The sequence below is a fragment of the Bufo bufo genome, chromosome 9 (assembly GCF_905171765.1).
Source record: "Bufo bufo chromosome 9, aBufBuf1.1, whole genome shotgun sequence".
NCBI lineage: Eukaryota > Metazoa > Chordata > Amphibia > Anura > Bufonidae > Bufo > Bufo bufo.
Window position 1 is genome coordinate 158,571,534 of NC_053397.1, and position 27,545 is coordinate 158,599,078.

Genomic DNA, 27,545 nt, shown 5'->3' on the forward strand with positions numbered 1-27,545 from the left:
CGGGACTGAGCCGGACCCACACAAAGGAAATCATCCAGATAATGGATGACCGACTCGCACCCTGACGCATCCCGAACTGCCCACTCTAAAAAAGAACTAAACGCCTCAAAGTAAGCACACGATAAGGAGCACCCCATTGGTAAACAACGGTCCACGAAAAAACCCCCATTCCAAAAACACCCCAACAGATGCAAGCTATCTGGATGCACTGGCAACAGCCTAAAAGCCGCCTCAATGTCGGTCTTTGCCATTAAGGCTCCCTGCCCATACCCCCTCACCAATGCCACTGCCGCATCAAATGAAGTATAGACCACGGAACACATCGCCGGGTCAATACCATCATTGACCGACGTTCCCTTAGGGAAGGACAGATGGTGAATCAGCCTGAATTTATTAGCCTCCTTCTTTGGAACCACCCCCAATGGCGACAAACGCAGTGCCGCTAAAGGAGGCTCCAAAAAGGGTCCCGCCATCCTACCCAACCTAACCTCCTTTGCCAGTTTTTCCGTGACTACCTCCGGGTGCTCCCTAGCCGACCGCAAGTTCTTCCTAACCAAAACCGCTTCAGACGAAACAAACGGAATCCGAAAACCAAACGCAAACCCATTTTTTAACAACTCCGCCGCTCCCCTATCCGGGTACCTATCGAGGTACGGGACCATCCTTGCTAGCCGCACCGGCGTCGCCCCCTTTTCCAGAATTATCCCCTCCCCTATGCTTCCCCCCTTTAAAGCACCTCGCCGCTCCATGTGCCCCCCCGCAAGTTGAGCACTCGTGCTTGAACTTGCACTTTGCCCCGAACTTGCATCCCCCTTCATTAAACAGGAAGCACAGCCCTTTCGCGGATGCTGACGCAAAACCCGACTGGCCTCCTCCCCCCACCTCCCCTCGAAAGGACTGACCCCCCCTTACCGGCGCTGTAACCTTTAACCACAGCGCGATATCCTTGTGGTCCCACCGAATACCCTGCCGCACCGCCTTCCGCTGCCGAAACTGCTCATCGTAGCGCAGCCAGGCCAGCCCCCCATACACCCGATAGGCCTCCCCTATCGCGTCCAGATAACAAAAAAGAGCGGAACAACATTCCGGCTCCTTCTCCCCTATAACACTAGCCAATATCGCGAAAGCCTGCAACCAGTTCGCAAACGTCCGCGGTATCAACCTATGCCTCCTCTTCTCCTCCTCCTCCCTTTTCCCCTCATCCTTCCTCACCCTATCCAGGTTAAACTTCTCAAGAGGGAGCAGCGAAAAAATATCCACATACTCCCCCTTCCAGATCCGATCCCTCACCTCCTGCTTCAAATGGGCCCCCAGCGGCCCCTCAAAGCAAACATAAACTTCACCTTTTGCCCGGTCATCTAACCGAGACTCACCCCCCTCCACCACTCCACCGGCCTGCGTCTGCACTGACACGCTAGCCGCGCGCACCTCCGCAACCGTACCCCCACAACTCTGTACCCCACAGGGACCCCCCGACGCCCCCCAAACAGGCAACGGTGACAGGCCCCCAGCCCCCCAGCTAGCCGCCAGCCCCGCCAAACCCCCCAGTAACTGACCTAAACCTCTGCTCAAATCAAGGTGGGCTCCCCCACCCCCAGCCCCAGCCAAACTAGCCCCCAGCTGCACTAACGGTCCCCAAGGTGTCTCACCTGGCTGCGTGGGTGCTGTGACCCCACCAGCCGCAGGTCCTGCATCCAGAAGAGCCGGTCTCTGCGCAGATCCTCCAGGGGCATCTTCTTCCAGGCGTCGCACCCCTCCACCGGACGAAGATCCACTGCTAGAGGCAAATTCTTCAAGGAGGGCCGGCCCCTCCCCCTCTCTACTGCCGGACATCACCGCCGGGAGCCTGCTGCCTCCTGCCTCCTGGCCTGCAGCAGCTCCGCCATTCTGTCCACCTCTCCCACGCTGAGAGGCCCCAGTCACCGCTCCATGGACTGGGCCTGCCGCACCGGGTCCCGCCTCCAACCGCCGTCCATCACGCCGGGCAGGCCTGGCACAGCCTGCAGCCGAGCTCCGCCGCTTGCCAGGATTCCTCCCACGCCTGGGCGTCCGTGGAGGCACAGGCACAGACTGCCCCAGGCGTGAAGGGTCCCTTGAGGGGCTCCTTTTTCGGCGCTGAGCCCTAGGGGGCGCCATCTCTTGACTAAGGCGCGCCGGCGGTACGGACCGCCGCGGCCGGGACGTCTGAGGCAGAGGCAAAGCGGGCGCCTCTGCCACCCCCTGCAGCAACTCCTGGATCCGACCCTGCAGCCAGTCCTCGCCTTTCTCCGCTGCCGCTGCCCTAAGCTGCGATATCAGCACCTCCATTGCGCGTCTGGATGGCGGTCAGTACGCACAAAATGGCCCCTGTCTCCTACCACGCATCCCCTCTTAACCCCTTTGTTCCCCTCCCACCAACTCAAACCTACCAATCCCTAACCATGACCAGGGAGGGGTCTCCTTAAACCACCCCCTGTCATGTTCGCCTCCCCCTATGCTACGCCCTCAGTCCGGCTTCTTCTGTTCCACTATAGGAACATAAAAACAAAAGTAACAGCAGTTCCGGATCCACCACAAATGCCACTGACTATAATGGGGTTCATAATTTTACTACAACAAATAGTATAGCCTTATTTCCTTCTGGCTTTTTTTTGACTAAACCTGTGATTGAGGTTCCAAATGGACCCTTCAATGCAGATGTGAAACTGTGCACAGTCGTAGCTATGTCATTGTACACAGAAAACAAGATGTGGATAGAGTCTGAGTTGGAGAATAGTTTGTGGTTAGCGAAACCACCAGCATGTGCTGCTAATATATGGATATTTGTGCAAGTAGCAGCAGATACTGCCAACATTTAATCCCCTTTGGAAAATATGACCAGGCATTGTAATAGTAATTTCTACTATTAAAAGGGGTTATCCAACCCCTATAATGCCCCCTCTAATGCTCGGGCCCCTCACACAGGTTGTACTTAACTTGCTCCCTGGCACCAGTGTTGCTCCTGAGGTCTGCATGTCCGCCGCTGCATCACCCCGGTGCACGGATCAAAACATACTTGAGGGGGGCGTGGCGGGCATCAGCCAATAGTAGGCCGTGACTGGGACGAGCCTCCCTAGCATCACGGGTGACGCTAAAGAGGCTCGTCCCTGTAGCGACCTGCTATTGGTTGCCCCAATTTGTCGGTGGATGTTTTGACAGGAAGATGCAGCGGCAGCCACATGGTAATCAGAAGCAACGCGGGTTCCAGGAAGTGAGGTAGGTATAATCTATATGAGGGGCCTGGCCATTAGAGGGGGCATTATAGGGTTTGGATAACCCCTTTAACTATTTTTCATACTATTTAATTTTTATACTATTACCGGTATATGTTCATTTTGTTCTGTATTTCAAGGCACACTTCACTGACACATTTCTTTTAGATAATGGGCAAAAACGAAATAAGTTTATTGAAAATGAACAAATTTGCATTTTTGTAATTTGCAGGTACCAACAGAGCTCTGCTATGCAAATCTACAGTGGATGGACTGCAGGTCACACAGCTTAATGCTGATCACACAACCGAAAATGAAGATGAGATATTCCGACTATCCCAGCTTGGTATGTCAGTATAAATGCAAACACTTATGATTTGTCTTATACCTAAGCTAACAAGTTATTATTATATGCAACATTTCTGATTGTCGATTTCTACTTGTTCTCTGCTTGTTGAATCCCTGCTGGCATGCCCTCTATTAGGTCAGATGAATGTTTGCCAAGTGCTTATAAGGCCTCATGCACACGGCAGTGTTCCGCGGCCGAGAGCGGTCCGTGGTAACCCGGCCAGGATTCCTTCTGACAGCAGGAGCGCACGGCGTCATTGGTTGCAATGACGCCGTGCACTTCATGCCGTCGCTGCTGTACAGTGATACACTGGTATGATCTATACGAGTGTATCACTGTACAGCAGCGGCGGCATGAAGCGCATGACTTCATAGCAACCAATGACGCCGTGCGCTCCTGCTGTCAGAAGGAATCCCGGCCGGGTTACCACGGACCGCTCTCGGCCGCGGAACACGGCCGTGTGCATGAGGCCTTAAGCACATACATATTCCAAGGGACCAGCAGAATTTGAACATCATATAATTTAAAGGATTTGTCTCAACATTTTTATATTGATGGCCCATCCTCAGGCTAGGTCATCAATATCTGGTCATTCAAAGTCTGACTCCTGGTACCCGAACCAGTCAGCTGTTTGAAAAGGCCGTGTGGCCTCCTCACAGCTTACCAAACACAGCAATGTACATTGTACAGCTTCTGTGCTTGATAGTGCAGCTCAGGCTTCAGTTGAATGATACTGAGCTGTGACTTATATTAGGCTACATTCACACGACCGTAGGTGTTTTGCGGTCCACAAATTGTGGATCCGCAAATAAAGTGGATGACGTTTCGTATGGCATTGTTTTTTCTCTTTCGCCTATGACAACACCCCTAGAGAGACCGCCTCCTCCTCTGGACAGGAAACGGGAACCAGAACGCCTTTTTAAAAGAGGGGTCCTCCCCTCCACCTCCAGTTCTGTTTCCTGTCCTAAGAGACAGGAAGGAATCGGATACTATTAGAGCTGCGGGGGACTGGCAATTTATGCAAGTGAGGAGGGTTACCCCAAGCGGCGTAAGTCTCCATGGGGAGCCACTGCTAAGTATGGGCTCCAGAGTCCCTCACCTTCAGTCCCCTTCCCTGGACCTGGGGGGGGGGTTTGTACCTTCTGGGTCTTCTGCGACCGTGTTCGCATGTTCGGCCGTCGGCCCGCGTGTGTCTGGACTTCCGGGTGCGGCGGTGGGACGAAGCTGACGCTGCGGATCGGAAAGGGACGGAGCCCGCAGCGCGCGCCGAGTACAAAATGCCCAGCCAGCTCACTGCCATGCGGACTAAAGAGCTGGCAGTTTCCCATTCCACCGGAGTTTGCTGTGTAAGGAATGGAGCAGGTTCAGCACGTTGAGACCACCAATGATACATCGGTACCATGGTGGGGTAAGAGGAGTCATTCCCCAGCAGATTTTAATTTAGTATTGCTTATGGGGTTATGTTTGTTTGTGTCTAAGGAGTCATCCAGGAAGTCCTCCAGAGCTAAAAAGAGGGGGTGTGCGGTTTGTAAACAGAAGCTACCCTCTGCATGGGCTAAACCCCTTTGTCAAAGATGTGTCAGCAAGTTAATGGAGGAGGAAGCTCCATCCTTGATGAGCAGTATTAACCCCTTAGGGACCCATGACGTACCAGTACGTCATCTATAGTTCCGATCACTGCCGCCCGGCGGGCGGTGATCGGAAAATGGTGCCTGCTCAAATCATTGAGCAGGCACCACGGCTAAATGCGCGGGGGGTCCTGTGACCCCCCTCGTGTCGGCGATCGCCGCAAACCTCAGGTCAATTCAGACCTGCGGTTTGCGGCTTTTACCTGGTGCGGTGGTCGGCGGTGCCATCGGGTCCCCATGGGGCTGTGGGGGGGACCCGATGGCATGGAAGACAGCGCGCTGCTTTCCGGTGAAGAGCCTGTGAGATCCAGCCCCCTGGATCTCTCAGGCCGGAAGCTGTATGAGTAATACACACAGTGTTACTCATACAGCCAATGCATTCCAATACAGAAGTATTGGAATGCATTGTAAAGGATTAGACCCCCAAAAGTTCAAGTCCCAAAGTGGGACAAAAAATAAAGTGAAAAAAAAAAGTTGAAAAAAAAAAGTTTTCCCCAAACAAAAACATCATTTTCCCCAAATAAAGTTAAAAAAAATTGGTAAGAAATAGGGGAAAAAAAAAAGTATACATATTAGGTATCGCCGCGTCCGTATCGACCGGCTCTATAAACATATCACATGACCTAACCCCTCAGATGAAAACCGTAAAAAATAATAAATAAAAACTGTGCTCAATAAACAATTTTTTTGTCACCTTACATCACAAAAAGTACAACAGCAAGCGATCAAAAAGGCGTTTGCCCACCAAAATAGTACCAATCTAACCGTCACCTCATCCCGCAAAAAATTAGCCCCTAAAAATAAAAAACAATCGCCCAAAAAATAAAAAAAACTATGGCTCAGAATATGGAGACACTAAAACATCATTTTTTATTTTTTAAAAAAGCTGTTATTGTGTAAAACTTACATAAATAAATAAAAAGTATACATATTTGGTATCGCCACGTTCGTTTTGACCGGCTCTATAAAAATATCACATGACCTAACCCCTGAGAGGAACACCGTAAAAAATAAGAACTGTGCTAAATAAACCATTTTATGTCACCTTACATCACAAAAAGTGTAATAGCAAGCGATCAAAAAGTCACACGCACCCCAAAATAGTGCCAATAAAACCGTCATCTCATCCCGCAAAAATCATACCCTACCCAAGGTAATCGCCCAAAAACTGAAAAAATTATGGCTCTCAGACTATGGAAACACTAAAACATGATTTATTTTGCTTCAAAAATGAAATCATTGTGTAACAGTTATTTCTTGTTATCTTGCCTAAAATCATATGTACCCTAAACTAGTACCAACAATACTGCCACCCTATCCCGTAGTTTCTAAAATGGGGCCACTTTTTTGGAGTTTCTACTCTAGGGGTGCATCAGGGGTGCTTCAAATGGGACATGGTGTCAAAAAAAACTGTCCAGTCCACTACAGAATCAGGGCCATAAATATTGAGTTTTGTTTGGCTGTTAACCCTTGCTTTGTTACTGGGAAAAATTTATTAAAATGGAAAATTTGCCCAAAAATTTAAATTCTGAAATTTCATCTCCATTTGCCAATAACTCTTGTGGAACACCTAAAGGGTTCAAAATCTGTTTTGAATACCTTGAGGGGTGTAGTTTCTTAGATGGGGTCACTTTTATGGAGTTTCTACTCTAGGGTTGCATCAGGGGGACTTAAAATGGTGTAAAAAAAAACAGTCCAGCAAAATCTGCCTTCCAAAAACCGTATGGCATTCCTTTCCTTCTGCGCCCTGCCGTGTGCCCGTACAGTAGTTTACGACCACATATGGGGTGTTTCTGTAAACTACAGAATCAGGGCCATAAATATTGAGTTTGCTTTGGCTGTTAACCCTTGCTTTGTAACTTTAAAAAAATTATTAAGATGGAAAATCAGCTAAAGTGAAATTTTGAAATTGTATCTCTATTTTCCATGAATTCTTGTGGAACACCTAAAGGGTTGACAAAGTTTGTAAAATCAGTTTTGAATACCTTGAGGGGGGTAGTTTATAGAATGTGGTCATTTTTGGGTGGTTTCTATTATGTAAGCCTCGCAAAGTGACTTCAGACCTGAACTGGTCCTTAAAAATTGGGTTTTAGAAAATGTCTGAAAAATTTCAAGATTTGCTACTAAACTTCTAAGCCTTGTAACATCCCCAAAAAATTAAATATCATTCCCAAAATGATCCAAACATGAAGTAGACATATGGGTATGTAAAGTAATAGCTATATTTAGAGGTATTACTATGTATTATAGAAGTAGAATTTTTTTGGGGTAAATTTGGTTTTTTATTATAAATAAAAATGTTTTTTTTTTTTACTTCATTTTACCAGTGTCATGAAGTACAATATGTGATGAAAAAACAATCTCAGAATGGCCTGGATAAGTCAAAGCGTTTTAAAGTTATCACCACTTAAAGTGACACTGGTCAGATTTGCAAAAAATGGCCAAGTCCGTAATGTGAAATAGGGCCAAGTCCTTAAAGGGACACTGACAGTCCCAATAAGCATATTTAGGTATATATATGACAGTACAGGTCTTATAAAGTGTATTAAAATCATCTAAGTATCCCCCCTGTCCACCTTATAAATACAGTAAACTGAAGTTTTATAACCTGCTTGAATTGCCTTCAATCTGCCCAAGGGGCGGCGTTTCATCTCCACTTGCGCCCAGCCAGCCTCGCCACAACTGCCGTTTTGAAGCACCGCCCAGCTCATCAATATTCACTTTGCTGGGCGGCTTCTGCTGTCCCCGCTCTGAAGCGATGCGCTGAACAGTGCCCGGCGCATGCGCATAATGCAGAGGCTGAAGCGGCCTCTAAGATGCAGACTGTACGCAGGCGCGATGTGATCCCGGCCAGTGAGGGTTCCGGGCGCATGCGCTGAAGATGAGACGGAGGCCGATGCCCATAGGATTGTATTGGGCATGCGCCGGATCTTGTGCAGTCGGGGACAGTAGTAGCCGCCCAGCGAAGTGAATATTGATGAGCTGGGCGGCGCTTCAAAACGGCAGTTGGGGCGGCTGGCTGGACGCAAGTGGAGATGAAACGCCGCCCCTTGGGCAGATTGAAGACAATTCAAGCAGGTTATAAAACTTCAGTTTACTGTATTTATAAGGTGGACAGGGGGGATACTTAGATGATTTTAATACACTTTATAAGACCTGTACTGTCATATATATATATATATATATATATATATATACCTAAATATGCTTATTAGGCCTGTCAGTGTCCCTTTAAGGGGTTAAGCAGATGATCAGGGATGAGGTCAGAGAGTCGGTTAGCGGATTGATTAAATGTCGCCCCAGTACTTCTGCTGCTGCAGGGGGGGGGACTCCAGTGACGGCGATATTCTATCTGGGTTGGAGGAAGAAGGAGAGTGTTTGTCATTGGACAATTCTTCTGAGGACGAGGCCGCAGGGAAACTGCTGTTTCATACTGAGAACACTATCTCCCTAGTCAAGGCGGTTAGAGCTACTATGGGATTGGATGATCAAAGACCTCAGCAATCGGTGCAAGACTCTGTTTGAGGGCCTAGGTCCTAGAAAGAGGAAGGTGTTTGATGTACATAAGAACATTCAGACGGTAATCGCCAGGCAATGGAAGAGACCAGGTAGGAAGTTTTTCGTTCCTTCCTCTGTTAAACGGAAATATCCGTTTAAGGCTACTTTCACACCTGCGTTAGGTGCGGATCCGTCTGGTATCTGCACAGACGGATCCGCACCTATAATGCAAACGCTTAGATCCGTTCAGAATGGATCCGTTTGCATTACCATGAAAAATTATCATGATAATGCAAACGGATCCGTTTTGACTTTACATTGAAAGTCAATGGGGGACGGATCCGTTTAAAAATTGAGCATATAGTGTCAACTTCAAACGGATCCGTCCCCATTGACTTACATTGTAAGTCTGGACGGATCCGTTTGCCTCCGCACGGCCAGGCGGACACCCGAACGCTGCAAGCTGCGTTCAGGTGTCCGCTTGCTGAGCGGAGCGGAGGACAAACGGTGCCAAACTGATGCATTCTGAGCGGATCTGCATCCACTCAGAATGCATTAGGGCTGGACGGATCCGTTCGGGGCGCTTGTGAGAGCCTTCAAACGGAACTCACAAGCGGAGCCCCGAACGCTAGTGTGAAAGTAGCCTAATGAAGAGGTCTTCGCCCCCTGGGATAGGGTCCCAAAGCTGGATGCTAAGATGTCCTGGAAAAATTCTCTTTGAAAATATGGGTTCCCTTAAGTACCCAATGGACAGAAGGGCAGAGGTTTACCTAAAGAAAAATTGGGAGGCCTCTGCAGCAGCCTTTAAACCTGCTAGTGCTGCTACCTCTGTCGCTAGGTCCCTAAAAGTGTGGATGGGAGAGTAAGAGGCCCACATTAAAGGGGATACCCCTAGGGAGAAGTTGCTTACCTCCTTCCCCGTTATAAACAATGCCCTAGATTTCTTGGCTGATGCCTCTGCGGATTCCTTAAGATTCTCCGCCAGGGCTTCGGGCTTATCCAACTCTGCCCATAGGGCTATTAAGCTAAAGGGCTGAAATGGGGACACTTCCTCTAAGGCTAAGCTTTGCGCTATCCCATGTCAGGGTCAGTTTTTGTTTGGCCCAGCCCTTGACGACCTTTTAGAAAAGGCTTCCGACAAGAAAAAAGGTTTTCCCTCCGCTAGTCAACCCCTAGGAGATCTTTCCGTCCTAGATTTAATAAAGAAGGGTTTAAGGGAAAGGTAAGAGCAAAGCAGTTTTCTGATGTCACTAGAAAGAATAAGAGGTTTCTTTTTTCCAGGTCTGATGCCTCTAAGAAACAGTCACAATAACGCCAGGCCCTCTGTTGGAGGTCGTCTGTCTCTGTTTGCACATCGTTGGCATGAGATTTCTAAGAGTGCTTGGATAAAACTCGGTGGTAAGGGAAGGCCTAAGATTAAATTTTCAGAGCATTCCAGAGGGGGAGGTTTGTGGTCACAGATTACCGGTTAGATCCAGCAAAACAGTCAGCTATCATTACAGAGGTTCTCTCTCTAAGGCCTCATGCACACACACCGTTGTATGCATCCGTGGCCATTGTGCCGCTTTCAGTTTTTTTTTTAAAAATCGAAAAATGCACCGTTTTGCAGCCGCATCCGTCAAAAAAATATGACCTGTCCTATTTTTTTGACGGACAACGGATCACGGACCCATTCAAGTCAATGGGTCCGTAAAAAAACACGGATGCACACGAGATTGGCATCCGCGTCCGTGGTCCTTGGCCGTAGGCTACTTTCACACAGACGGATCCACAGATCCGTCTGCATAAAAGCTTTTTCAGAGCTGAGTTTTCACTTCGTGAAAACTCAGATCCGACAGTATATTCTAACACAGAGGCGTTCCCATAGTGATGGGGACGCTTCAAGTTAGAATATACTAAGAACTGTGTACATGACTGCTGCCTGGCAGCACCCGATCTATTACAGGGGGCTGTGATCCGCACAATTAACCCCTCAGGTGCTGCACCCCCCCCCTCCCTCCCCAGTTTTAAATTCATTGGTGGCCAGTGGTCCCCCCCCCCTCCCTTGTATTTAACACATTGGTGGCCAGTGCGGCCAGCCCCCCCTCCCTCCCCTGTAGTTAACACATTGGTGGCCAGTGCGGCCGGCCCCCCCTCCCTCCCCTGCAGTTAACACATTGGTGGCCATTGCGGCCTGCCCCCCCTCCCTCCCCTGCAGTTAACACATTGGTGGCCAGTGCGGCCGACCCCCCTCCCTCCTTTGTATTTAACACATTGGTGGCCAGTGCGGCCGGCCCCCCCTCCCTCCCCTGCAGTTAATACATTGGTGGCCAGTGCAGCTATAAGCAATGCTCCGCACAGACCTTTCACTTACCAGTAGGAGGAGCGCCCGGCCGGTCACAGACATCGCAGCTCGCAGGTAAGTATAATGCTTCTAAAAATTGCTAAGTAACCATGGCAACCAGGACTGCAGTAGCGTCCTGGTTGCCATGGTTACCGATCGGAGCCCCAGCGATTAAACTGGGACTCCGATCGGTACTCTCCGCTGCCACCAATGATAGGGGGGGGAGATTTTAATTAGGAGGGGGAGGGAGGGGGGGCCCACTGGCCACCAATGAATCTACAGTACTACAGGGGAGGGAGGGGGGGCCGGCCGCACTGGCCACCAATGTGTTAACTACAGCGGAGGGAGGGGGGGCCGGCCGCACTGGCCACCAATGTGTTAACTACAGGGGAGGGATGGGGGCCGGCCGCACTGGCCACCAATGTGTTAACTACAGGGGAGGGAGGGGGGGCCGGCCGCACTGGCCACCAATGTGTTAACTACAGGGGAGGGAGGGGGGGCGGCTGCACTGGCCACCAATGTGTTAAATACAAGGGAGGGGGGGCCGCACTGGCCACCAATGAGTTAAATACAGGGGGGGAGGGAGGGGGCAGTCATGTACACAGTTCTTTTAGTATATTCTAACCTGAAGCGTCCCCATCACCATGGGAACGCCTCTGTGTTAGAATATACTGTCAGATCTGAGTTTCACGATCTAACACAAAACCAATGGTATATTCTAACATAGAGGCGTTCCCATGGTGATGGGGACGCTTCAAGTTAAAATATACCATCGGATTGGAGAAAACTCCGATCCGATGGTATAAAAGAGACTCCTGACTTTACATTGAAAGTCAATGGGGGACGGATCCGTTTGCAATTGCACCATTTTGTGTCAACGTCAAACGGATCCGTCCCCATTGACTTGCATTGTAATTCAGGACAGATCCGCTTGGCTCCGCACGGCCAGGCGGACACCAAAACGACTTTTTTTTCATGTCCGTGGATCCTCCAAAAATCAAGGAAGACCCATGGACGAAAAAAAGGTCCCGGAACACGAACCTACGGACCCCGTTTTTGCGGACCTTAAAAAAAAACGGTCGTGTGCATGAGGCCTAATAGAGAAAAAAGTATTGAGAAAAATCCCAGAGCAGGAAGTGACAAAAGGGTTTTACTCTCCCCTGTTTCTTGTCAAGAAACCAAATGGTTCATTTCGGACTATAATAAACCTAAAGTGCTTAAATCAGTATCTGGTGTACGAGAGGTTTCGTATGGAGCCCATCAGGTCAGCAGTAAGCAATCTTTTTCCGAACTGCTTTATGGCCACTGACCTGAGGGATGCATATTACCATGTCCCTATCCATCCCAGCCATCAAAAGATTCTGAGGGTAGCAGTCCAATCGGAGCAGAAAGTTCTTCATCTTCAATTTCAGGCCTTACCCTTTGGGCTTTCGCAGGCTCCGAGGGTGTTCACGAAAATAGTTTCAGAAATGATGACCCATGTGAGGGAGAAAGAGATAGTCATCATACCTTACCTGGATGACTTTTTTCTCGTGTCCCAATCGTATCGGGCCCTTCAGAGGCAGATTGCCTGGTTGAAGGAAGTTCTAGAAAAGCTAGGATGGCAGATAAATATAGAAAAGTCCAGTTTGTGTCCAAGCCAGAGGTGCAACTTCCTAGGGATGATTCTAGACTCAGAAGTGTCTGTTTCCCCTTCAGAAGGCCTTACAAATCAAGTCCAGGGTCCAACACATTCACTCGCACCCGTCTGTCATCCTAGGAGAGGCCATGTCAATGTTGGGCCTCATGACAGCTGCGATTACAGGAGTAGAATGGGCCCAATATCATTCAAGAATTCTATAACTTCAGATTCTACAGGAATGGGACAGATGTATACTCTCGCTTGACTCAGAGATATCTCTATCTCCTAGGACTCTGAGCTCCTTGGCCTCATGTCCCTTATCCATCAGATATTCAGTCTGGCAGAGGCTTCTCTATCTTCTCTTTCTGCGGTGCATCTCAAGGGCTCGGACAATGTGAAAGCGGACTTCCTCAATCGTCACCACCTAAGCCAGGGGGAGTGGTTCCTAGATCAGAGGGTTTTCAACCAGGTCACAGCATTATGGGGTAATCCGGAGATCTTTTTGCCACCAGATCAAACAGAAAGGTAGAAGTTTTCTATTCCCTATCTCCAGGGGAACATCCGAAAGCGGTGGACACATTGTCTCAATCTTGGAGACAGGGCATTCTCTATGCCTTTCCCCCCCCTAAAAATGTTACCGAGGGTTCTCAAAAAGATCAGAGAGGAGGAGGCCACTGTAATAGTTATAGCCCCCTTCTGGCCGAGAAGAGTTTGGCTCTCCTGGCTCCGCAGGATGTCAATAGCAACCCCATGGGTGCTTCCGGAGTCTCAGGAGCTTCTGTCTTAAGGTCCAGTCTTTCACCCAGAAGTAAAAAAATCTACATCTGACTGCTTGGCTCTTGAGAGGGAGATTTTAAAAAGAAGAGGTCTTTCTAAAGAGGTAGTTAACAACTTTGTTGGCCAGTTGGAAGAGGGTTAATTCTGAGCTCTACCTTAGAGTTTGGAGGGCCTTTTTTAGATTTGCCAATAGACAAGTGGATGTGCTAGAGATTCCTGAAATTCCGCTAGTGCTAGAATTCTTGCACGAAGGTTGGAAGAAAAAACTCAGTCCTAGTACTTTAAAAGTCCAGATATCGGCATTAAGTGCCTTGTTTGAGTTTAGACTAGCAGTTCATCCCTGGATCAAGAGGTTTGTTACAGCTGTGTCCAAGTTATCACCAGTCTCTAAGGTCAAAACCCCCCTCTCTTCTGACCCCTTTGAGCCGATTGATAGTATCTCCCCTAAGATGCTCTACCTAAAGCTTGCTTTCCTGCTTGCCATTACCTCGGCTAGAAGGGTTAGGGAGGTCAGTGCACTCTCTGCTGATCCCCCCTATTTGGTTATCTTGGAGGATCGGGTAGTGATTTCTCCTGATCCTTCTTTTTTTACCAAAAATCTCTACTCATTTTCACCGCTCTCTGGAGATAGTGCTACCTTCCTTCTGTGCCTCCCCTAAGAATGAGAAAGAATCCATTGCCTAGACGTTAGGAGGTGTATTTTACAATATCTGAAGGTTACTCCGCCTTGGAAGGGCCTCCTCTCGTCTGCTGCTTTTGTTTCAGGGAGCTAAGAACGGTTCTGCTGCCTCTTCTCAGACCATTGCTAGGTGGATCACACAGGCCATTGCCTTAACTCTTATAAGTGACTAGTTCCGCCCTCGGGGTTTGGGGCTCACTCTACAAGATCAGTCTCCACATCATGGGCAGAGAGAGCTTCAGCTTCGATTGAGCAGATTTGTAGAGCAGCTACCTGGAGTTCTCCTCATACTTTTTTTTTAGGCACATACTTTTTTTTTTATAGACTACAGCTACCTTCTAATGAAGGTCTTTCCTTTGGCCGTAAGGTGCTGCAGTCTGTAGTCCCGCCCTAGATAGAATTCTTGCCTATTCTCCAGGGGTGCTGTCATAGGCGAAAAAGAAATATTGGATTACACTTACCGGTAATTGTTTTTCTTTGAGCCTATGACAGCACCCGGTTAATTCCCCCCCCCACAAAAAAAGGTAAGATATTATGTTTCTTAGTGAGAAAGGACTGGAGGTGGAGGGGAGGACCCCTCTTTTAAAAAGGCGTTCTAGTTCCTGTTTCCTGTCCAAAGGAGAAGGCGGTCTCTCCAGGGGTGCTGTCATATGCTTAAAGAAAAACGATTACCGGTAAATGTAATCCAATATTTTTGCAGATCCATTGTAACAATGTCAGCAAAACGGACAAGAATAGGACATGTTCTATCTTTTTTGCGGGGCTACGGAACGGACATAAGGATGCGGATAGCACATGGTGTGCTGTCATGCGAAGCCATGCCTCTTCCTGCTTAGCCCCCCCCCCCCCCCCTCTTTTTAGGTGCAGACGCATCAATATATCAGGTCCAATGTGTAAAAGTTTTAAAGATTTGCCACTTGAACGTTTTGACACCTATTTATTTTACAGTGGAGTAAGTGGTGGCAGACTAGACAAATTGATATTAAGTGACCTTGAGCATTGTCTGGTTCACACACAGGAATGCCATACACTGTATAAAGATCTGGAGGTGCATTTTAGTACTTTCAGCAACACTGGCAAATGTGTGCGGTCAGAAACAGAACACCGCTGCAGTCAGGATCCATATGGCAGAGGGCTGTAATTCATACAAGGTTCAAAGTGTTCCTCATCGCGCCTTTATTTTCAGATCCACCACAGCTATTTTAAACTTCAAGGAAATGCCAAGCAAAATACTTTTCATTTTTGTGTGTGTAATTGTGTGTGACCACCTCCACAGTATGGGATTATTTCACGGGTCATTTTACAGTCCAGCAGTCAGGGCACTAGAATAAAACTTTCCACTATGTCATTTTTATTATCTACCTTTCCTTTATTTTGTTATTTTTATATTTTTTATTTACTGGTGCAGGCTATGCCGTAATGTGTTTTTGTTATGTTAGCACGTTAAGCATGTTAGAATAACGGTAGCTTTTTGAGGTAGATGATTCTAGAGGTAGAGAAATGAGGACAATCTCCATGAATGGACTTAGTAGCTACACAGCTTTTTAACCCGTAGGATACCAGCGCCGTACATGTACGGTACTGGTATCAGGGTCACCTGAGGCATCGTGGCTGCCTTCTGTGACAGCCTGTGAGATCCAGCCACCTGGATCTCACAAGCAGGAAGCTGTAAGTGTATTACAATGTGTAATACACTTACAGCCAATGCATTACAATATAGAAGTATTGTAATGCATTGTAAAGGGTATCAGACCCCCAAAAGTTGAAGTCCCAGAGTGGGACAAAAAATAAAGTGAAAAAATAAGTAAAATAAAATAATTTTTACAAAAAATTAAAAGTTTCAAGTAAAAAAAAAAAGCGTCCTTTTCCAAAAATAGTTTAAAAAAATTTGTAAAAAAATAGGGGGAAAAAAGAAAAGTAGACATATTAGGTATTGCCGCGTCCGTATTAACCGGCTCTATAAAAATTATCACATGATCCACCCCGTCCGGTGAACGCTGTAAAAAAATGCCGTTTTCTGGTCACCTTGCCTCAGAAAAAGTGTAATACCAAGTGATCAAAAAGTCTTATGTACCCCAAAATGGTACCAATCAAACAGTCCTCTCATCCTGCAAAAAAAAAAGGAGCCCCTACCTAAGACAATCGCCCAAAAAAAATAAACAAATAGGGCTCTAGGGAAAATGGCAACACAAGAACAAGATTTTATTCTGTTCAAAAATGATTTCACTGTGTAAAACTTAACAAAAATAAAAATTATAGACATATTAGGTATCGCCGCATCCGTAACAACCTGCTCTATAAAAATATCGCATTATATGGCCCCTCAGGTGAATGCTGTAAAAAAATAAATAAAAAAATAAAACAATATGCCAAAACAGCCATTTTTTTTCACCTTGCCTCACAAAAAGTGTAATACCAAGTGATCAAAAAGTCTTATGTACCCCAAAATAGTACAAGATCTGGATGGAGCGAGCGGTGGTTAGAGAGGCAGTGATGACGTGAGGTAGGCGGATCGCATGAAAGGGAGGGCGGCGATTTCAGCTCAGAAGGCGGCGCTGGGCGCCTAAACGACATGGCTGCAGCCGGGCACCTTTCACCATGAGACTTCCCCTTGGACACATTTTGAAGTAATTGACAGGTGATATAAACCGCTTTTTTTATGAATATAGAGCCACAGGGGCATTTGATAAACTCACTTTAGGATTCTGTGTTTTACAAGGGACATCGCCATATGTTTAGCTTATAGGGCTAATTTCTGATGACAGAATCCCTTTAAGCCTGGTCAGGAAGGGGGTAAATGGCCCGGATGTGAAGTGGTTAATATACTCTTTAAGTGGAGTAGTTTCCAAAATGGGGTCACTTTTTGAGGGTTTCCACTGTAGGGGTACGTCAGGGTCTCTTTAAATTCAAAATGGTGCCTAAAAACCATTCTGGAGAAATCTGCCTCCAAAATCCATATGGCGCTCCTTTCCTTCTGACCACTGCCACGTGCCCATAAAGCAGTTTACCGCCACATATGGGGTATTTCTGTAAACTGCAGAGTAATATAAATTGAGGTTTATTTTTCTGTTAACCCTTGCTGTGTTGCAAGAAAAAATTGATTAACATAAAAAAATCTATCAAAAAAGTGACATTTTTAAATTTCACCTCCATTTTCCTTTAATTCTTGTGGAACACCTCAAGGGTTAACAAAGTTTGTAACATCAGTTTTGAATAATTGAGGGGTTTAGTTTCTAAAATGGGGTCATTTATGGGTGGTTTCTATTACCTAAGCCCCTCAAAATCACTTTATAACTGAATTGGTGCCTCCTAACGTCCTAAAAAAATGTAAAGACATTTACAAAATTATGTCAACATAAAGCAGACATATGGGGAATGTTGATTGATAACAATTTTATGAGGTATTACTATCTTAAAAGTAGAGAAATTCAATATTTTATAAATAAAGGTGAAATTCATCGACTCTAAATTACCACTGTCATGAAGTACAATGTGTCACGAGAAAACAATCTCAGAATGGTTTGGATAAGTGCCCTGTAAGACACACTTTTTTTCTCCCAGAAGTGGGGGGATTACTGCCATTTACACTGATACATCGCCCACCGCGATGCTGCACAGTGGCCGGCTGTGTATCAGCAGGGAGGGAGGATGGGTGGGGGCCGGCATCTGGTGTTGTAATGGCAGCGAGGCACGGTGCAGTTACTGCATTCTATTACACCGGGCTCCACTCACTGTAGTATTATTAGGTAACGTGTAGGCATGGGCGCTGTTTTAAACTATAGTATTCCTCTGCAGCATAGAGAAATCCATGTAGTACGATACTCACTTGAAACTCCTGTAGGCAAGGCAGCGTAACGTCATTCACTATGTCACGCGCCTGCTCTATTCATAAAGTGGGAGGAGCAGGCGCGTGACGTAGTGAATGACGTTACGCTGCTGCCGCCGTCCGCTCTGCCTGCCTGCCTGCAGGAGTTTCAAGTGAGTACCGTACTACATGGATTTCTCTATGCTGCAGAGGATTACTATAGTTTAAAACAGCGCCCATGCCTACACATTACCTATTAATACTACAGTAGGTGGGGCCTGGTGTAATAGAATACAGTGACTGCATCGGGCCCCGCTGCCATTACAACACCAGATGCCGGCCCCCATCCCCTTTATTGGGGGTCATTCACTATTTTACACAGGGACACTGTTATGGGTGGGGGGGATCTGTGGATGACACTGTTATGGTGGGGGGGGGGGGGGGAATCTGTGGTTGACACATAGCATAAGATGCTATATATGTGTCATCCCCAGATCTCCCCCCACCCCCCCAACAGTGTCATCCACAGACCCCCCCCCCATAACAGTGTCATCCACAGATCCCCCCCCATAACAGTGTCATCCACAGATTCCCCCCCATAACAGTGTCATCCACAGACCCCCCCATAACAGTGTCATCCACAGACCCCCCCCCCCATAACAGTGTCATCCACAGACCCCCCCCATAACAGTGTCATCCACAGACACCCCCCCCCCATAACAGTGTCATCCACAGACCCCCCCCCATAACAGTGTCATCCACAGACCCCCCCCCCCCCCATAACAGTGTCATCCACAGATCCCCCCCATAACAGTGTCATCCACAGATCCCCCCCCATAACAGTGTCATCCACAGATCCCCCCCCATAACAGTGTCATCCACAGATCCCCCCCCCATAACAGTGTCATCCACAAATCCCCCCCATAACAGTGTCATCCACAAATCCCCCCATAACAGTGTCATCCACAAATCCCCCCATAACAGTGTCATCCACAGATCCCCCCCCCATAACAGTGTCATCCACAGATCCCCATAACAGTGCCATTCACAGACCACCATTAGTTCAAAACCCACCAAATGCACACCTTTTGGTTCAAAATATTATCCTCCTCTAAAACCTAGGTGCGTCTTATGGGCCCGTGTGTCTTACAGGGCGAAAAATATGGTAAAAGCGTTCCAAAGTTATTACCACATAAAGTGACACATGTCAGATTTGCAAAAATCGGCCTGGGATTTAAGGTGAAATGTGTCCCGGTACTGAAAGGGTTAATCAGAGGATGTCATCCGTTTTGGGGACATACCAACCATAGGATCCAAGTCAGCTCGATCTCAGGTGCAACAGCACAGGCCAGTATTTGAATACAAAGAGTTGTAGTGCCTTTAGGTCACTTAAGGGTCCATTCACACGTCCGCAACTGTTTTTGCGCACCCGCAAAACACGGACACTGGCCATATGCGTTCCGCATTTTGCAGACCGCACCTGGCCGGCACTGTGATAGAAATGCCTATTCTTGTCTGTGGCTGTGGAAAAGTATAGGACATGCTCTATTTTTTTTGCGGGGCCGCAGAACTGAAGTGCAGATGCGGACAGCACGCGGTGTGCTGTCCGCATCTTTTGCAGCCCCATTGAAAATGAATAGGTCCGTACCCGTTCCGCAAAATTGGGGAACAGATGCAGACCCATTATGCAGACATGTGAATGGACCCTAAGGCCCCTTGCAGACGAGCGTGTCGGATTCAGTCCGGATGCGTTGCAGACGGGTTCAGGGAAACCCGCGCGAGTTCGCGGTGTTCAGTTTTTTCCGCGCGAGTGCAAAGCGGATAAAAAAAATTGAATGTTGGTTCCCAGACCCGAACCCGGACTTCTTCACTGAAGTTTGGGTTCTGTGTTCTGTAGATTTTATTATTTGACATGGTTATAATGGAAAAATAATAGCATTCTGTAATACAGAATGCTAAGTAAAATGTCCATTGAGGGTTAAAAAATAATTGAAAAAATTACTCACCTCATCCACTTGATTGTGCAGTCGTTATCGTCTTCTTTCTTCTTCTTGCAGGACCTGCGCTGACGTCATTGCGCTCACCACATGGTGAGAGCGATGACGTCAGCGCAGGTCCTTTTGCAGGTCCTGAAAGAAGATGATAACGGCTGCGCGATCAAGTGGATGAGGTAATTTTTTTTATCAGTTTTTTTAACCCTCAATGGACATTTTACTTAGCATTTTGTATTAAAGAATGCTATTATTTTCCAAATTCCAAAATAATAAAGTAAATGGACTTTAATGGGGTCCCGGGGCTCATCCCTATTTATTAACATCATCTCCTTAGCAACCATCTGTGAAAATCGCATTGCATCAGCACTTGCTTGCGGATGCTATGCGATTTTCACGCAGCCCCATTCACTTCTATGGGGCCTGCGTTGCGTGAAAAACGCAGAATATAGAACATGCTGCGATTTTCACGCAACGCACAAGTGATGCGTGAAAAACATTGCTCACGTACACAGCCCCATTGAAATGAATGCGTCAGGATTCATTGCGTGTGCAATGCGTTCACGTCACACATTGCACCCCTCGCGGAAAACCCGCCCGTGTGAAAGGGGCCTAAGATTTACTCAGTGGCAGTCTTTCCACTGGCGTTGGAAATGGGTATCAAGCGCAGATTTGACGTGGGTGTAAATGCATGTCCCTATTTGCAAATTCTAGGTATTCTTGAGACCTTGGTCACTGTTATATAGATTTTATTTTAAATGTTATGAAAAAGGAACTCTAACCTCCTTTCATATACCGACAACACCGTCGTAACACCAGATACAATATGATAAGAGGTGCCCGACGTTCATAGAGAGGTGTGTGGCTGTGTTTACACTTAGCAATTGTGATGGTAGAAAACCAGGGCAAAAACTGCACTGTGGACACTGTGTGTGAACGAAGCCTGGCTTGTTTGTACGGGTCAAGAAGAGGGGAAAAAAAGCCCAAAAATATGCAGATATATCTGCTACTAGAACTTTGGGGGGAATTCATCAAGCTCTGCACACCAGAATTTTGGTGTCAAAAAGTAGCCAATAGGGGGGGGGGTTGCAAATTTATGGGGTCAATATTGAGACTTTTTCAGCACTGCGCCTTCATCAACAAATGATTTGGAGTGAAAATTTGGACAGAATTTCAGAGTAGATCACTTTTGAGTCACATTTCAAGTAGGACTTTTTAAAACGTCGAAACTCAGCTCCACGCATCCCCCAGATGTACTTTTACTGAAATAGGCTCAACCACATTGTATGTAATGCCAAATGTATTATTACTGTGCAACATTTTATAAATTTGGCTCATGTGTGTATAGCAACTCCAGTCTAAAAATGAATCTCAAATACACCTACAATGGTAAATCCCCCCCTTTGTTTTTCAGTGCCCCAGACGCTCTCCTCCTCTTGATTCTTCCGTTACTACTTCGTACAGCTGAAAGTCAACATTAAATATGAAAACCATTTAAAATTATGCAGCTTTTGGCTCTGCTCCATCACAGCAATGTTTGTAAGTGGCAGCCCATCCCGAGAGCATACTGCTATCCCTGCTGTGGAAGGATACGCCACCGATATCCCTGCTCTAGTACTTCACTATTACCCGCCAATAAACATTGTTCCCGCCTAACGCCCCACAGCACCAATGCATGATTACTACAGCATTGCCACATATGTACACCATTGACTGCCGTATTGCAATTATTGCCCTGCATTAACCCCTTGATGACCTCCGCCATACATGTTCGGCGGAAGTCATCACTTTAAAGATGGTGCCCACTCGTAAGCATCATAGCCGTCGAGTTTCTACTGTTTTAAACAGCAGAGGCACGGGGCTAATGTCTGTAATTCGATCGTAGACATTCAACCCCTCAGATGCTGTGGTCATATGTGACCATGGTATCTGAGCAGTGAAGATGCGGGGGCCATGTTCTCCCGTGTCCGTAACAGCCCAGCTGACATCCAGGAAGCTGTTACGTTACCATGATAGGCCAGAGCCTGCTTGAGACTCTGATACCTATCACTGGTATATTCCAATACAGGCCTGCAGGTGGCAGCACTGTATTAGAATATAGCGAATGCTGTGTTCTGTGATAAGTAAATATCCATCACAGAATACATTTGGCACTCTAACGGTTGCTAGATATAGTCACCTAGGGTGACTTAAAAAACAAACAAACATTATTTTGGGGAAAATCACCCCCCTTTTCCCAAAATAAAAATAAACAATTTAGAAAAACAAAAAAAGTCATAGGCTTCGCCATGTAACGCCCATACTTTTAAAATATAAAAATATTTATCGGTCGGTCGGTACAGAGATCTCTCCCATCATCATGTAATAGTATTGCAGGTTTAGGGTCCATTCACACGTCCGTTGTTTCTTTCCTGATCTGTTCCGTTTTTTGCGGAACAGATCTGGACCAGATCTGGACCCATTCTTTTTCAATGGGTCCTAAAAAAAAATCAAACATTGAGCTGTCCGATTTTTTTCAGGACCCATTGAAAATGAATGGATCCAGATCTGGTCCAGATCTGTTCCGCAAAAAACGGAACAGATCAAGAAAGAAACAACGGATGTGTGAATGGACCCTTAGTTATTAGATTTATGGAGAAGGGCCGTTGATCCAGGGAGTTATTCGGATTGGAGTCGGGAAGGAATGTTTTTCCCCTAAAATGAGGAAAATTGGCTTCTACCTCACAGGGATTTTTTTTGCCTTCCCCTGGATCAACTTGCAGGATAACAGGCTGAACTGGATGGACAGATGTCTTTTGTCAATTCACCCTCCCCCCCAAAAAAAATACAAAAATAAAACTAATTTTTTTTAATGAAGTGATCCAAAAGTGTCACACACTCCAAATTGGTATCACTGAAAAGTACGGATTGTCTCGGAAAAAATGAGCCCTCACAGAGCTCCATAGATTTTAATATGAAAAAAGTTATGAGTCAGATTATGGCGATAAAAAGAAAAAATTATTTTTTGCAAAGTTTTATTTTTTGTTTTCAGTATTAAACCACAAGAAAAACTATGCAAATGTGTTATCGTTGAACTCGTATGACCTGGAGAATGAAGCTAACAAGTCAGTTTTCCTTCATAGGAAAACCCATAAACTGTGTCAGAATTGCGTTTATTTTCCAATTCCACCCCATTAGGAATTTTTTTCCGGCTCCTCACTATATCATATGCAATATTAAATGATGCCATTAGAAAGTACATCTTGTCCTACAAAAAAACAAGCCCTCATACAGCTATGTGAAAGGAAAAATAAAAAAGTTATGGCTCTGGGAAGGCAGGGAGAAAAAGCAAACATGGAAATTTGCCAGGTCCTCTAAGGGTTAATTCATAGTCTGATCAGAAGAAGACTCTTGTTATCTCCTGTTATCCTTGTGGCCTTCTTACTGGCTAACTCATCATGAATTACATTTTTGTAAGTGGTGGGCCATCCTTTACAGGGTGTGTCTGAGAGGCGGGTCTAGCAGAAATGGCTGGCATACAAGTATAACACAGCTGGGCATGTCGCCAACGGCCACTAAAAGTCTTGGTTGCCATCTGTAGCCCTGAATTAGCAACATTTCTAATTTCTCCTCAGTATACCCTTCTTCTTCTTTGAAAGTCCAGATTATGTTGAACTCAATCTCTGTATGAATAGCACATTACATTTTCTATATTTTCTTATATTATGTGTTCTTGGGCAGTTGTTCAGTACTTGTTTACTGATATTGTGAGTGTCACAAGACTGTATCCAGATGGTGTTAGAACTCGAGTTTATCTTGGAATCCAATAACAGCTACCCACACTGATTAGTCTGAATTCATAAAATATTGTAAACTACTTTAAATTCAGCATCCAAAGAAAGACATATGTGGCGCTCACCATTAAAATCAGTGTCCTTTATTCAAAGCTTCATAAAATACAGCAGGGACAAGAGAGATGTTACAAAAAAGGTGACTGCCATTTTGCGTCAGTACACTTTTCTTCATGGCCTCATGCACGCCCCATAAATATTTATTTCCCCATACGTCACTACATTCCTACAGTTACAGGAATCTACCTAAATAGCACAAATAAATACACATCACATCACTTTCAATCAATAAATGGGCTTCAAGGGAACCTGTCATGTTGAACATGGTGTCTGAGCTAAAGGCAGTATTTTATAGAGCAGGAGGAGCTGAGAAGATTGGTATATAATTTTATGGGAGAAGATTCTGTGTAACTTGTAAATTATTTATATCTATGCTCATTCTGGGCTTTGAAGTCCAGGAGATGGTCCTATCAGTGATTGACAGCTCTCTCTGTATTCACAGTCATGGAGGGAAGGCTGTCCATCACTGATAGGACAGTCTCATTGACTTCAAAGCCCAGAATGAGCAGGGACAAGTTTTGCTGAATCTTTTCCCACAAAACTATATATTAAGTTGCTGAGCTCCTCCTGCTCTATACCATGCTGCCTACGGATTATTCTGAATTTTTATTGTGACAGGTTCCCTTTAAATCATTGCGTCTATTGAGACCAAACAGACCCATTGCATTACATTCCAAAATCTATTTTGATTTGCATTTTGAAAACTCATTATATCTATCCGTTTTTTCAATCCCAGCAAAGCTCAAACAATCACTTATGTGGCATTCCCTCATACTGGCAAATCAATCTTTTTTAGGTTTGATTGAATTTTGATGTTTCTTGAACTGTTCATATAGTTGGCAAATTGCTTTACCTATATAAAAACAATCACAGGGGCAAACAAAACCCCAACAAACCACAATGATTTGCACATCATGAAGTCCCTTATCCCATGTGTTGTTGCACTAATTCTTCAATATTTGGACTACCTAAAGTAATGGCAACACGTGCAATCACCACCTGTATATGTATCCCTAAATCAGCTCTTCACTATATTATCTCCAGTGTTTTTACATCTCCCAAAGGAAATAGGTTTCCTGTAGAACATGGTCATTCTCAATAATAATGCCAATTTTGATGAATCACAGGTCTCATAATATTACTCAAGTGTCCATATTTGAATGACAGAACAAAATGTTTCTGTCTGTTTTCGTTCATTTAATAATGCTAATGCATCCTGGCCCACTGCACATTATTGCATTCTTAATCATTTTCTGAGGATAGCCTTTCTAAGTAAAACACATTTTCATGTCCTGTGCATGTTCCCATGATCTTTTTAAAATACTGAAATGTGAACAGACACATTTAAGGCCTTGTTCACATTTCCGTTTTTCACTGACGTGTACTGTCCCCATTTTCTTCAGACAGCACACGTACCCATTGATTTACATGTGTCTGTTCACATTTCAGTATTTTTTTTACTGACCGTGGACATGCACTTTAATCTGTGATGCGGACAAGGCACACCCATTCATGTCTATTGTGTCTGTTTTTCATGCAGACTAATAGGAGATTCTTTGGAAATAAATTTTCAGCTGGGGAACTTCCCTGAATTACAGATGACACACAGATACGTACCCTTTTTTTTTCACGGATGTGACACTGACACGGAAATGTGAACAAGGCTAAAATCAATGGATACATGTGCTGTCCTCAGAAAATGCAGACAGCACACGTTAGTGAAAAACAGAAATGTGAACAAGGCCTTATACTGTAGTTCTATGGAGTAGTAGTATAAACTGAAAAGAAAATCTGACTACTGTATATTGTAGGCTCCTGCAGGCCAGCATAGGAACTGCAGCTCAATACGCTGAGTCTCTTCAGAGAGACTCAGCGTATTAGATCGAAGGACTGACTTCCTTGATGGCATTATTGCTGGTCGAAGACATTAGCCACTGTCCTTTGCTGTTTGAAATCCGCCTTCTATGGTGCCCGCTGTACACGTGAGTGGGTGCCATGATTAACCCCTTAAGGACATCCGCCGTATATGTACGGCGGAAGTCCAGTCCCTAAACATGGAGCCCGCTCGAACGTGCAGCGGGCGCCATAGTCGCCGGGTTTCTGCTATTTTAAATAGCAGAAACCCGCGGCACATGTATGCGATCAGCCATAAGGGCATATCGCATACATTTTACCCTTCAGATGCCGGGGTCAAAATGTGACCACAGCATTTTTGCAGTCCAGAAGCGGAAGTCGCGCGCTTCCGCTCTGGTAACAGCGTTCCCTGACTGAGATCGGGGAACCTGTTACATCTCTGAAATAGCCCGAAGCCTCAAGCAGGCTTCGGTGTCTATTTCAGGAATATACCAATACAGGCCACTAGGTGGCAGCATTGTATTGTTATATTGCAAATAATGTATTCAATGATGGCTATATAGCCAATAATATAGGCAACAATATATATGGCAAATGGCGTAACTGGGGAAAAAAATAAAAACAGCCAATTTGACATTTTTTGTCACTTCAACTACCCAATATTATTTTTTTTATAAAAAGTGATCAAAAAGTCGCACACACTTCACATTGGTATCACTGAAAAGAACAGATCGTCCCGCAAAAAATTAGCCCTCACACAGCCCCGTACACATAACTACAAAAAAGTTATAGGGGTCAGAATATGGTTATAAAAAATTTTAAGCTTTAAAAAAAAAAAATCTGTATTAAAACGCAAGAGAAATTGTGTGGTATCGTTGTAACTGTACTGACCTGAAGAATGAAGATAATAGGTCAATTTTACCACATAGTGTACAGTGTAAAAACCTTTATCAGAATTCACAATTCTACCCCATTTGGAAAAAATGTATTTCCGTTTCCTACTACATGGTATGCAACTGTAAATGGTGCCATTAGAAAGTACAATTTGTCCCGCAAAATATAAGCCCTCATAAGGCTATGTGAATGGAAAAATAAAAAAGTTAGGACTATGGGAAGACGGGGAGTGAAAAACAAAAATGCAAAAAAGGAAAACCTCAGGATCCTGAAGGGGTTTAAAGCCCCTCCCATCCCCGTACATGTACAACAGTATTCCAGTAAACAAAAAATAAATAAAAAATTTACCTATTCACTGTGTGCGTGATAAATACTAGATCGCTCTGCTGTTTTTGTCAGTGGCTTTAACATTGAGAAGTAGGGTGCATGCTTGACCGCCACGCCATTCAAAGTCCTTCTAACCATGGCCTAGTGCAGTGATCAGCAACCTTCGGCACTCCAGCTTCTGTAAAAACTACAACTCCCAGCATGCAAACCTACTTGTATGTTTATGTTCTTCTAACTACCACAGAAGTGTGAGTTGTAGTTTCAGAACAGCGGAGTGCCAGAGGTTGCTGATCCCTGATCTAGTGGCTGGGTGGGATCAGGGTTTCCTAGTCTGGCAATGGTAGAATTCCCAGCAGTTGGACCCCCACAAATATAGCATTTAACACCTACCATATGGATGGGTGCTGGAATATCCCTTTAGAGTATGTCTATGCGGGACACATGCGGTATGTTGCAAAGCTGTTGATGCGGATTTGCGTGGGGCAAATCTATAACATTTTACAGTTCCAGCAAAGTGGGTGAGATTTTAAGAAATTCTGCTGCCCTGTGTGGCCATACCCTTAAAGGGGTTGTCCGGGTTCAGAGCTGAACCCGAACATACCCATATTTTCACCCAGGAAGCCCTCCTGATGTTAGCATCGGAGCATGTCATGCGCTCCCTTGCCCTGCGCTGGATGGT

General features: G+C 45.7%; 1 protein-coding gene across 2 annotated transcripts in view; it reads left to right on the forward strand.

Moving 5' to 3' along the window:
* The window catches only part of TAB1 (TGF-beta activated kinase 1 (MAP3K7) binding protein 1), a 99,734-nt gene that overhangs the window by 52,793 nt on the left and 19,396 nt on the right, over positions 1-27,545 (forward strand). For both annotated transcript variants that reach the window (XM_040407138.1, XM_040407139.1), the window contains one exon: positions 3,463-3,576. In XM_040407138.1, coding sequence (XP_040263072.1) covers positions 3,463-3,576 — 114 coding nt within the window. The remainder of the gene's footprint in view (positions 1-3,462; positions 3,577-27,545) is intronic.